This window comes from Sapajus apella, unplaced genomic scaffold, assembly GCF_009761245.1.
Source record: "Sapajus apella isolate SASKATOON/1434 unplaced genomic scaffold, GSC_monkey_1.0 scaffold69, whole genome shotgun sequence".
NCBI lineage: Eukaryota > Metazoa > Chordata > Mammalia > Primates > Cebidae > Sapajus > Sapajus apella.
The window spans coordinates 3,077,091-3,090,162 of record NW_022437009.1 but is presented as its reverse complement, the minus strand read 5'-3'; the positions used below and the strand labels follow the sequence as shown (position 1 = coordinate 3,090,162).

The following is a 13,072-nucleotide window of genomic DNA, read 5'->3' as shown; positions in this document are numbered from 1 at the left end:
GTGTAAGGTGGTAGTTCGGAGCATGGCCTTGGGGCCAGCTCTTTAACTGCTCTAAACTTTAGTATCTTAATCTTGAAAATGGGGATAAAAGAATCCCACCCTTAGGCTAGTTGTGACAATTAAATGTGACAATTGCATATACAAGTACTATCTCAGAACACTTGCCCTATCAGAATGTGCCTAATGGGGAACAATCCCTTATTTGTCAATTAAAATTAGTTACTCCTTCCCATCTGATCCCAAAGCAACAAGCAAAAATATCATAAGTTCAGAAAACTAAATATTCTTAGAATGATCAGCTGATTTGAAATATAAATTTGAACAATTTAATCAAAAAAATAATAAAGTATAGTAACTGGCATTTTACAAATCATTTGAAATTTGGAATTGCTGATTATTTAAAACAATAAGGTAGTGACAGAGATGTCAAAAGGTGACTGTTCTAGGTCATCCTCTCACCACCGGTGTCTTATGGAGGTCTGGCATGTTTAATGCATGCCAGCCAGCACAATGCTGACCAGAGAAAGCATAATTCTTTCATTTTCCCAAGAATTAAGCCCCACTTTTGTGGGGTTGGACTTGTTCCTGGGTGTGGTGGCTCATACCTGTAATCTCAGCACTTCGGGAGACTTGCAGGATGATTGCTTGAGCCCAGTCATTTGAGACCAGCTTGGGAAACACAGCAAGACCTCCTCTCTACAAAAAAATAAAAATAAAAAAATTAGCTAGGTGTGCTGACACACACCTGTAGTCCCAGCTGCTCCAGAGGTGAGGTGGAAGGATCACTTGAGCTCAAGAGGTTGAGGCTACACTGAGCTACGATGACACCACTGTACTCCAGTCTGGGTGACAGAGCAAGATACTATCTAAAAAAATAAATAAATAAATTAAAAAAAGAAAGAAAAATAAATAATAATGAGTATCTGGACTACCCTGGAATTATATTTTATTTTTGAGACAGGGGCTTACTCTGTCATCCAGGCTAGAGCACAGTGGTTCGATTAGGGCTCACTGAAGCCTTGACCTCCCCAGGCTTAGGTGATCCTCCCAACTCAGCCTCCCAAGTAGCTGGGACCACAGGCATGATCCACCAAGCTGAAATAATTTTTATAATTTTTGTATAGATGGAGTTTCACCATGTTGCCCAGGTTGGTCCCAAACTCCTGGGTTCAAGCAATCCACCCACCTCAGCCTTCCAAAGTACTGAGATTACAGGCATAAGCCACCTTGCCTGGCCCACCCTGGATTTTATTCAATATTTCACAGGTCAGAGTACCAGTTTGCTTCTGTAACTGAAGGGTTTCTACTACCATTTTATTTCTTCACCCATTAGGATATTTCTTTAGGATGTCAACATATCTAGATAATGAATTTTAGTTATTACTTTCCATGCAGCAGATATTTTGGCACTGCTTACATAGTTTTTTAAAGCAGCCTTATTAAAGTATAATTTAGATGTCACAGAATTCACCTAAAGTGTAAAATTCATGAGTCTTAGTAAATTTAATCCATTGTCTGCCCATTACCACAATCCAGATTTAGAAGAGTTCCAACCAATACTTAGCATTTGACCAACTCCATACTGAAAGAATTTATTGGATAATTAGCCTGTGCATTTTAAACCATCTAGATCTGGGAACCAGCCTAGACATTATTTTGAATAAATTAAGCTTTAAGGAAAAACAAACTCTAAACTTTACTCAAAATAGAGATTCACAAAGCACCTTCTCCCAAGGTCTCTCCAGGGGTCTGTAGGCTAATTAAGAATATAAATTTAAAATATAAATTAATAATAAAAAATAATGCACATACACGTATTTTGAAAAGTGTATACTGTGTAATTCATTATAGTTTATTTCAATACCCATAAGTTTTTAAGAGACAAAGTCTCACTCTGTCACCAAGCGTTGGGGTGCAGTGGTGCAATCACAGCTCACTGCAGCCTCGAACTCCTGGGCTCAAGCCATCCTCCCACCTCAGCCTCCTGAGTAGCTAGGACCTCAAGTGCACACCACCACACTCAACAGGCATCAAAATGAATTTTTAAAATGTTTCTTTCATCCAATCTCAGATTTATTTTTTTCAATCTTGTAAATACGATGAGGTGGAATAAGCTGTCCAGGGACTTAACATTTTGATTTAGTATATCCTAAATTTACGGAAGAAATATTCCTCCTGTCTGTGATTTGGCCATGCACATTTTTGCGGGGCTGGACTGGAGATACTGACTTGGGTACTTGCAGAGGAGCTTCTTCCTTAATGGGATATTTAAGAGGCCCTGATTTTCCCTTGTTTTAAAAATTATTCAAGAAAGAATTAATTACCATGCCCCGCTTCCTGCAAATCCCGTATTCATGGTGTACGACTTCCAATACAGCATCTGTAGTTGCAAGAATAACAATCTCGGAATAATGAAAATGCATCTACCTATGTGTTCTTTGTCCCTGTTTTATCTCTAAGTTCCTCTAAGTTTCAGAAGGGGAGTTATGTATAAATGATCTCCACATTGGAAATTCCATTTTTCTCTAGTCCTAGAGAGTTACTGCTGACTCCATTCATTTTGACATTTAAATACTATTTTATGTTATTTAAGTGTTCAATATGCGCTCGTTCAGAATTCTCAAAATACGATGTTCCTTGTGGTTAGAATAGTTGTTTCAAACTTTGTGTGTGTAAATGAATGAATTTTATATTTCTCAAGCACTTAGTCCACATTGAGCATAAAAAAAGCTATTTAATAGGTACCGTTTAATTAATAAATGGTACCTCAGGTTTGTCTCCCTTCCTCCAGATCCCCGTAACATTTACATTCATCGCATTGCCCAGATTTTCTAGACATTACAGATTTTCTGTTCTACGGCCCCCATAAGAACGTTGCAGGTGCCACACCATATGTCTGGGACATATGGTCCTCAATAGCTTGTAATATGAAACTATTTCTATTGCAATAAATCTAGTATCTATTCCTCCCTTTTTGTTTACTAATAGTTTTGATTGCAACTTCAAATTTTAAAAATCGAGGATGAAGTTACATAGAAGGGATCTGTCCCCTTCCATGTAACTTCATCTGCGATTTTAAAAATTACAAAAGCATACTGATCAGTAAAAAAAAGTTTCACAATACAAAACGATAAAGCAAAAATCGCCTTCACGAAAAGTCATCTATTTCCCCCTCCGTGGTTTCCACGTTGAGGCTTGTAACTTGGGGCTTCCACGCTGGACGAGCCCAAAGAACCTCCAGCACACACAGGACGCAGCTGCGCGGCCAAACGGCGCTGAGACCAGCGCACCTGTCCACGGACCGCCCACCTGCCAACTCTTTGACCTTGGGTGAGTCAAACTTCTTTGAGTCTCGGGATCTTCCATAAAACGCTGAGTTGAGTGAGGAGAGCCGTGTATGTGTAATCACTTCGTGAAATTTAAAGCAAGAGGCAAACTCAAAGCATGGTAGCGGGTCATAGAGAAGTCGTCGTGCCTGCCTACGAGAGCCTTTTCAGTTCACCGCAGCAGCTTCCAGGCCCTCCCACCACCCCCGCCGCCGCGGTTTCCGCATCGCAAATCTCGCGGCTCGGCCCGCAGCGGCGGCTCTCCCCGGCCTCCCGCCCCAGCGACGGAGCGCGGAGGCCAACGCTGACGGGCGCTAGCCCGGGTCAGACACACCCGCGAGGCCAGGGCTGGTCAGCGGCTGCTAACGCGCTCCCCCAGGGCCGCCTCTCAGTTTTAAACGTCAGTAAGAGCTGCCTTTCCCTCTTCCAAGATCAGCAAACCGAAACTTCCTTTCTTCCGGAAGCCTCGCCAGCTTCTAAGCTTCCACCAGCCTCAGCCCCGCCCCATCCGGCAAACGCCGGGTCCTCCACGCCCCCTCGCTTTGAATTCGATTTCGGCGCGCGCCTGACTTGAGGGCGGCTGTGATTGGTTGGAGGTGGGTGAAGGCGGAGGGCGGAGAGTTATGGGAGGGATTAAGACTGCAGGAGCTGAGTGATGATTGGTTCCTCAACAAAGAGGGCGGAGTAAAAGTCGGACGCAGGAATTGGGGGCGGGGCTTTGTGAAACTTGGAGGACCCAGTGAGATGGAAGTAGTTAGGTGTCCGGAGCACGGTAAGGGGCCAGGGTCTCATCCTCCCCTAGGGCCTGTCCATCTAGCGTGGCGTAATCGTTGTTCACTTTCTTCTCTCCTCAGGGACTTTCTGCTTTCTTAAGACCGGCGTCCGCGATGGCCCGAATAAAGGAAAGAGCTTCTACGTGTGCCGGGCAGACACGTGCAGCTTCGTGCGGCCCACCGAGTAGGTCTCGAGCTGGGACCCACTCCCTGTGGTCGCCCGGGACTTCCCGAGAGGAGCTGCCGGCTCCCCGCTGTCGGGCGCCACAGGCACGAGGAGTGGTGGGCCCTGGTCTGCGGTGTCAGACCCTTTAAGCAGTTGATAATCCCAGGGCAGCGTGGCGTGTTCGGAAGACGCCCAGCTAATTCTACCTGTGTGACCTGAGGCTGGTTACTCTCCGTCTCTGGGCCGACAATTCCCTCTTCTGTAAAACTGAGGCTCCGGTGTTTTCCATCTTGGCTTTCTATTCAACTGACAGGCCTTAACCACTCCCTTCTCGTGCCCTGACAGTCCCACCCCCTTTAAAGGACTAAGGAAACACGCCAGACAGTGGAAAGTAATTGGTCCTTGTTTTGCACTAGTTTTAGGCCCAATTTTTTTTTACCGTTTGAGTTTAAAACACTCGAGTGATTAGTTGGTAGCCTTTTTATTTTTAAATGGGATTTTTTGCATCTAAATGGTGAAATTGATAATTCAAAGAAATTAGCGCTGGAAGAAACAACGGAATGGCTGACTCATGTAATCCCAGCACTTTGGGAGGCCATGGTGAGCGAATATGAGCTCAGGAGTTCGAGACCAGCCTGGGCAAGATGATGAAACTCTTTACGTGAAATTTAAAAAATTGTGGCACATGCCTGTAGTCCCAGCTACTCAGGAGGCTGAGGTGGAAGGAGAGAGTCAGAAATGTTAAGTATCTCCTCTAAAGTGAGGAAAGTTAATACTTTGTCAAATGTTAATGTTTTCACATTACCAAGTGCCTGCATTTTCAATGTGAATTTTAAAACTATCATCACATCTTTAAACATCAGCTGTCTATTCAGCAGAACTTGGTAGAGCAAAGTTATTTTCCTCCATGTCAGATGTAAAGTACATAATGGAGATCAGTATTAGAAAAGTGACCTTTCAACATGTATATTAACTTCTCATGTTTCTGTTTCATGACTTAGATGATTTACACTGAGCCTCTCAGATACAGTACCCAGGTCAAGTTTTGTGAAATAGAAGCATTTTTACGTTTTGCAGGAATTAAGCATTCATGGTGGCATAAGATTTGATTTTACATTAAGAGAAGCACTCTTATTTAGGGTCCCATATACACAGATGCTTTGCTGTACAAACTAGTACAGTGTTGTTTGAAGACAATTATTTGATAAACTTGATTTGGAATATATCTGATAACCAATATATAGGCCAAAAAAAAGTGCCACAGGTATAGTACTTTAGATCTTCACTCAAAGCTGTTTACTTTCAGATGTTATATATATTTAAAATGTTTGATAGTAGTAAGTTGGAAGGGAGTGATTAAAAAACTTACACAACGCAAGAAGCATATAGTGGGTGTTGTTAGAGGTGGGCATGTGAATAACACTAAGTGACAGCTATCAGGTTATTAAAGGGAAAGGATGAAAGAAGAGCCCTGACAAAATTCATACAGGGCCTCACAGCCAGCCCTAAATAGGTCCTTCATAGGGGTATCCCAGTGTAGAGTTTACACAGCGCAGTGAAGTTTTAAACTTTTGAGTCATCAAGAAACGTAGTTATGCTTTCTTTGAGAAAGTGGGTAAAGATGAAAGCTAGGGACTCCTTTCCCAAAGGAATGCACACAGCTGTAATAATGTGTGGGAACTACAAACCCAGTAGAGGTCATACATGGATTCTTGGTGTAAAAACCCATAGTTTTGATTTGACTTTAGGATATTGATCTCTATTCCTGGCCTCCTAAAAATCTTTTCAACTTTTTTCTTTTCTCTAGCATTCCTGTTTCTCATTGTTTGTTGCATGAAGACTTTGTGGTAGAGCTTCAGGGTTTGCTTCTCCCACAGGGCAAGAAAGAATACAGGTAAGGGTCCAAAAGGAACATCTAAGTATACTTGCTTTTTTTTTCTCCCTGAAAGAGTTGTGGCCAGGTATGTATTAGGATTGTTCTTTAAAAGTCATTTTAAAAAACAAACAAAATTTGTACTTCATATATGAAGTATCTTTTGGGCTGTCACCCTCTAACTGCTGAGCAACTAGTTAATCTGAGAAGTCTGATTTCTAGTAATTTCCACGTAAATGGCTCTACAATCATCCCTCTCCAACTGTCAAGCAGCCTATAATGTCAGCCAACCAGTGACCACTAACTTTCACTTAACTTGTCAACCTTTTAATTCTGGTAATAGAACAAGGTAATAGGTAAAAATGGCTAACATACTTAGGCCTCAATAAATGCTAGTTTCCTTTCCTTTATATGGGAATTAGGGAAGGGCAGAGAATCTATAGAGAGAGATATTTGTCATGAGTAGTCAGAGATAAAGTAGGAATTCCCTAAGTGTTAGAGAGGGGTCATATTTAATGGATTAATACATTGCATTAGAGTACTGAGGCATGGATTAACATGGCATTTTCAGGGAAAATTTGATCTGTTAATAGTTTAACATATCTTTAAACAGGGACTTTAGGAGATAAGGCTGGCCAGGAAGGGGTCAGGATGTGATAGTCTTCGTGTGATATTCTATGCACTTCGGAATTTATATATTCTAGATCCCCCCACCCAGTTAAAGGCATCTGAGTACCACCTACAATTTTTACATACCTGAGTACTGTTTATACTTCTATTTTTCTTAATTTAGTTATGTTTATAGTAAGATACACAAATCTTAAGAGTTCAACCAGTTGAGTTTTAAGAATGTATGCACCTCCTCATGAAACCAAGATCTGAGTCAAAATATTACCCCAATAAGTCCCATCAGTCCCCTTCCAGTTAACTCCACCCCTCCCATCTTCACCCCCATCAGCAATCACTGTTCTGATTTTTATCTTTAGATATATTTTGCTTGTTCTTGAACTTTATATAAATGAAATCATACTGCATGTACCCTTCTGTGTCTGACTTCTTTTACTTAACAATGTCTGTGGTATTTATATAATACGTATCAGTAATTCATTCTTTTTTTTTTTTTTTTTTTTTTTTTGAGACGGAGTTTCGCTCTTGTTATCCAGGCTGGAGTGCAATGGCGCGATCTCGGCTCACCGCAACCTCCGCCTCCTGGGTTCAGGCAATTCTCCTGCCTCAGCCTCCTGAGTAGCTGGGATTACAGGCACGCGCCACCATGCCCAGCCGATTTTTTGTATTTTTAGTAGAGATGGGGTTTCACCATGTTGACCAGGATGGTCTCGATCTCTTGACCTTATGATCCACCCGCCTCGGCCTCCCAAAGTGCTGGGATTACAGGCGTGAGCCACTGTGCCCGGCCCTCCATCATTCATTTTTTTTTATTGTGGAGTTGAATTTCATTTATAAATGCACCACTTTGTTTTGTGTGCTTATTTGCCATCAGAAAAACTTGAAGTATCTGTTTAAATCTTTTGTCCTTTTTTTTTTTTTTTTTTTTGCATGGAAATTTTTATCAAGTAGTTTTAGATTCACATATAGTTGTAAGGAATAATACAGATAAATCGCCTGTAGACTTTATCGTTTCCCCTAATGGTGACATTTGCAAGACTTAGAAATATATCACAAACAGGATATTAATATTGGTACCACCCACCGGTTTTATTGGTAAAGGTAGTTTTGCTTGAACTGATTTATGTGTGGTGTATATTTAATTCTATACACTTTTATCCTGTCAGGTCATGTATCTACCATTACAGTCAAGGTACTGAAGAGTTCCATCACAGGATCCCTCTGTTGCCTTTTCTGTAACCATACCCACTTCCCTCCCTTCTGCCCTCCTCACCCTGACAATCAGGAATTTGTTCTCCGTTTCTAAAATTTTGTCATTTCAAAATTGTTGCATAAATGGAATCAATCATACAGTATAACTTTGGAGATCTTTGCCTGTTTCAAAATTTTTGTTATCTTTTTTTAAAACTGAGTTAGAAGAGTTCTTTATAAATTCTCTATACAAGCTAGGCCATGGTGGCTCATGCCTGTAATCCCAGCACTTTGGGAGGCTGAAGTGGGCAGATCACTTGAGGTTAGGAGTTTGAGACCAGTCTGGCCAATATGGTGAAACCCCATCTCTACTAAATAAAAAAAGCAAAACAACAACAACAACAAAAATTAGCTGGACATGGTGGCACACACCTGAAGTCCCAGGTACTGGGGAAACTGAGACAGGAAAATCGCTTGAATCCAGGAGAGGAGGTTGCAGCGAGCAGAGAGTGCACCCCTGCACTTGAGCCTGGATGACAGGGGGAGACTCCTTCTCAAAAAAAAAAAAAAAAAAAAAAAAAAGTCTATATGAGTTCTTTGGCAGATATTTGTATTGTGAATATTTTTTCCCAGTCTGTGGTATGCGTTTTCTTAATTGTTTTTTGAAAAGCAAATGTTTTAAATTTTTTTGAAGTCCAGTTTATCATTTTTGTATGGTTTGTGCCTTTTGTCTTCTCTCCAAGAAATCTTTGCCTGCCCCAATATCACAAATATATCTAAGAATTGTCTAGAAGCTCTATAGTTTTGTTTTGTTTTGTTTTTTGGAGACAGAGTTTTGCTCTGTCACCCAGGCTGGAGTGCCATGGTAAAATCTTGGCTCACTGCAGCCTCTACCTTCTGGGTTCAAGCAATTCTCATGCCTCAGCCTCCCAGGTAGTCCCAAGTAGCTGAGACTGCAGGGCACACACCACTAACTTTTTTGTAATTTAGTAGAAATGGGATTTCACCACATTACCTAGGGTGGTCTCGAGCTTCTGAGCTCGGGCAGTCCACCCATCTCGTCCTCCCAAAGTGCTAGGATTACAGGTGTGAGCCACTACACTTAGCCTTTTTTTTTTTTTTTTTTTTTAAGTACCTGTTTTATATAGGTCTATTATCTATACTTCAAGTTACTTTTGTATAGTATGTAAGCTAGGGTAGAGATTCACTTATTTTTGCACGTTACCAATTGTTTTAACATCATGTTTTGAAGATTTTCCTTTCCCCATTGAAATGCTTGGCATCTTTGTAAAAAATCAATTGATCCAATATATGTGGGTCTGTTTCTGGGGTCACTAATCTGTTCCATGGATCCATTTGCCTACCTTTACATAATTAATCAGATAAAATAGTGTGAGTCTTCTGACTTTATTCTTTTTCAACATTGTGTTGGCTACTCTAGGATCTTTGCATTTCTGTATAAAATGTAGAATAAAACAAACTAAAAAATAAATAAAAATAAAGTGTAGAATCAGCTTTAAAATTTTCCACAGAAGACCCTGTTGGGATTGCATTGAATCTAAATAGATCAATTTGGAGAGAATTGTCAATATTGAGGCTTCTAATCCATGAACATGGTGCATTTATTTATGACTTTAAAAATGTCTCTCAGCATTGTTTAATAGTTTTCATTACAGAGTTCCTATACATCTTTTGTTAAATTTATTTCTCAGTGTTTATGATTTTTAGTACTGTTGTAAATGGAATTCTTTTAAAAATTTCATTTTTGAATTGTTTTCTGCTGGTACAGTGGAGCTGGTAAGCCTTTATTGCATGAAGTTACTATATTCTCCTGACACTGAAAATCATTTACATGCTACTGGAGGCCCTTTACCGTACAGATGCACTGTGGTAGGTGTTAGGAAGCCACTGAAGGAGTTTGGATCCAATTTGCATTAAAAGAAGAACTATGGAGGACCGATTAGAAAGTGAAGCAAAGAGACCACTAAAATAATAGCTACCACTGAAAGCCCACTACATACTTTTTTTTTTTTTTTTTTTTTTGGGGTAGAGACAAAGCTCACTGTATTACCCAGGCTGGTCTCAATCTCCTGGGCTGAAGCAATCCTCCCATCTCAGCCTCCCAAAGTGCTGGGATTATAGGTGTGAGCCACTGCACCTAGCCGCTTCATTATCTTTTGCCTTCATATAATTTGTTGTGATCTATTTCAGTGTCCCTGTTTACCAGACAGATGAAGAAACTACCACTGAGACAGGTCAGAAAGGGAATCTGAGGACCCATGGTTATGCAGTGGCATTGGTGGGATTTAAACCCAGGTCCAACTGATTCCAGACATGCCAACTTTCTCTTATGTGATAGGTGATGGGCCTGAATTGAGGCAGTGTAGTGGAATTGGGTGCAATTGGAATGGAGAAAACTTAGAGCACTGATAAGATGTATTTCCCAGCAGGGCATATAAGCGGGTTCCTTCCTCCATTTTCTATCTGGAATAGCGCTCAGCAAGTTGGTGGTTCCAACTTCCCTGAGTTGGAGGACTCTGAGAGAGAACGTGTGTGATGACCTCAGTCTGGTGTTTGGCACATTGTCAGTGCTCAGTAGGAAAATGGTTGCTAAGGTGGAGTTCCTTTTTTTTTTAAAAAAGAAAATATATATATATATATTATTGCACTTTAGGTTCTACGGTACAGGTGCAGAACATGCAGGATTGTTGCATAGATACCTACATGGCAATGTGGTTTGCTGCATCCATCCCCCCATCACTTATATCTGGCATTTCTCCCCATGTTATCCCTTCCCAACTCCCCACCCCCCACTGTACCTTCCCTAGTCCCCGCTAACAGACCCCAGTGTGTGATGCTCCCTTCCCTGTGTCCATATGTTCTCATTGTTCAACACCTGCCTGTGAGTGAGAACATGCGGTATTTGATTTTCTGTTCTTCTGTCAGTTTGCTGAGAATGATGGTTTCCAGATTCATCGATGTCCCTACAAAGGACACAAACTCATCATTTTTGATGGCTGCCTAGTATTTCATGGTGTATATATGCCACATTTTCCTTGTCCAGTCTATCATTGATGGGCATTTTGGGTTGGTTCCAGTTCTTTGATATTGTAAACAGTGCTGCAGTGAACATACCTGTGCATGTGTCTTTATAATAGAACGATTTATAATCCTTTGGATATATGCCCAGTAATGGGATTGCTGGGCCAAATGGAATTTCTATTTCTAGGTCCTTGGGGAATCGCCACACTGTCTTCCACAATGGTTGAACTAATTTACACTCCCACCAACAGTGTAAAAGTATTCCTGTTTCTCCACATCCTTTCCAGCATCTGTTGTCTCCAAATTTTTTTACGATCACCATTCTAACTGGCATGAGATGGTATCTCAAAGTGGTTTTGATTTGAATTTCTCTAATGACCAGTGATGATGAGCATTTTCTCATATATTTGTTGGCCTCATAAATGTCTTCTTTTGAAAAGTGTCTGTTCATATCCTTTGCCACTTTTGAATGGGTTTGTTTGTTTTTTTTCTTGTAAATCTGTTTTAGTTATTTGTAGATTCTGGATATTAGCCCTTTGTCAGATGGGTTGATTGCAAAAATTTTTCCCCATTCTGTTGGTTGCTGGTTCACTCTAATGATTGTTTCTTTTGCTATGCAGAAGCTCTGGAGTTTAATTAGATCCTATTTGTCTATTTTGGCTTTTGTTGCCAATGCTTTTGGTGTTTTAGTCATGAAGTCCTGGCCTATGCCCATGTCCTGAATGGTTTTGCCTAGATTTTCTTTTAGGGTTTTTATGGTGTTAGATCATATGTTTAAGTCTTTAATCCATCTGGAGTTAGATTTTAGTGTAAAGTGTCAGGAAGGAGTTCCAGTTTCTGTTTTCTGCACATGGCTAGCCAGTTTTCCCAACATCATTTATTAAACAGGGAATCCTTTCCCCATTGCTTGTTTTTGTCAGGTTTGTCAGAGATCAGATGGTTGTAAATGTGTGGCATTTCCTCCAAGGCCTCTGTTCTGTTCCATTGGTCTGTATCTCTGCTTTGGTACCAGTACCATGCTGTTTTGATTACTGTAGCCTTGTAGTATAGTTTGAAGTCAGGTAGTGTGATGCCTCCAGCTTTGTTCTTTTTGCTTAGAATTGTCTTGGCTATGCGGGCTCTCTTTTGGTTCATATAAAGATTAAGGTGGTTTTTTCCAGTTCTGTGAAGAGGGTCATAGGTAGCTTGATGGGGATAGCCTTGAATCTGTAAATTACTTTGGGCAGTATGGCCATTTTCACGATATTGATTCTTCCTAACCATGAGCATAGAATGTTTTTCTATCTGTGTCCTCTCTTATTTCCTTGAGCAGTGGTTTGTAGTTCTCCTTGAAGAGGTCCTTTACATCCTTTGTTAGTTTTGTTCCTAGGTAGTTTATTCTCTTTGTAGCAATTGCGAATGGCAGTTCATTCTTGATTTGGATCTCTTTAAGTCTGTTATTGGTGTATAGGAATGCTTGTGATTTCTGCACATTGATTTTGTATCCTGAGACTTTGCTGTAGTTGCTTATCAGTTTCAGGGGATTTTGGGCTGAGATGATGGGTCTTCTAAATATACAATCATGTCATCTGCAAATGGAGACAATTAGACTCTCTCCTTTCCTAATTGAATACCATTTATTCCTTTTTATTGCCTGATTGCTCTGGCTAGAACTTCCAATACTATACTGAATAGGAGAGGTGACAGAGGGCATCCTTGTCTAGTGCCAGATTTCAAAGGGAATGCTTCCAGTTTTTGCCTATTCAGTATGATATTGACTGTAGGTTTGTCGTAAATAGCTTTTATCATTTTGAGATACTTTCCATCGATACCTAGTTTACTGAGAGCTTTCAGCATAAAGTGCTGTTGAATTTTGTCAAAAGCCTTCTCTGCATCTGTTGAGATAATCATGTGGTTTTTGTCTTTGGTTCTGTTTATGTGGTGAATTACGTTTATAGACTTGCGTATGTTGAACCAGCCTTGCATCCCCGGGATGAAGCCTGCTTGATTGTGATGGATAAATTTTTGATGTGCTGTTGCAATCGGTTTGCCAGTATTTTATTGAAGATTTTTGCATCTATGTTCATCATGGATA

At 40.6% G+C, this 13,072-nt stretch overlaps 1 protein-coding gene across 4 annotated transcripts in view; it reads left to right on the top strand.

Moving 5' to 3' along the window:
- The first annotated feature begins 4,016 nt into the window (after nt 1–4,016).
- Nucleotides 4,017–13,072, top strand: part of TTF2 (transcription termination factor 2) — a 48,675-nt gene continuing 39,619 nt past the window's right edge. For all 4 annotated transcript variants that reach the window (XR_004260218.1, XM_032249610.1, XM_032249611.1 and 1 more), the window contains exons 1-3: nt 4,017–4,098; nt 4,181–4,283; nt 6,073–6,159. Coding sequence is in view for 3 of the 4 variants with exons in the window: in XM_032249610.1 (XP_032105501.1) it covers nt 4,071–4,098; nt 4,181–4,283; nt 6,073–6,159 (218 nt within the window). In the remaining variant the exon portion in view is untranslated. The remainder of the gene's footprint in view (nt 4,099–4,180; nt 4,284–6,072; nt 6,160–13,072) is intronic.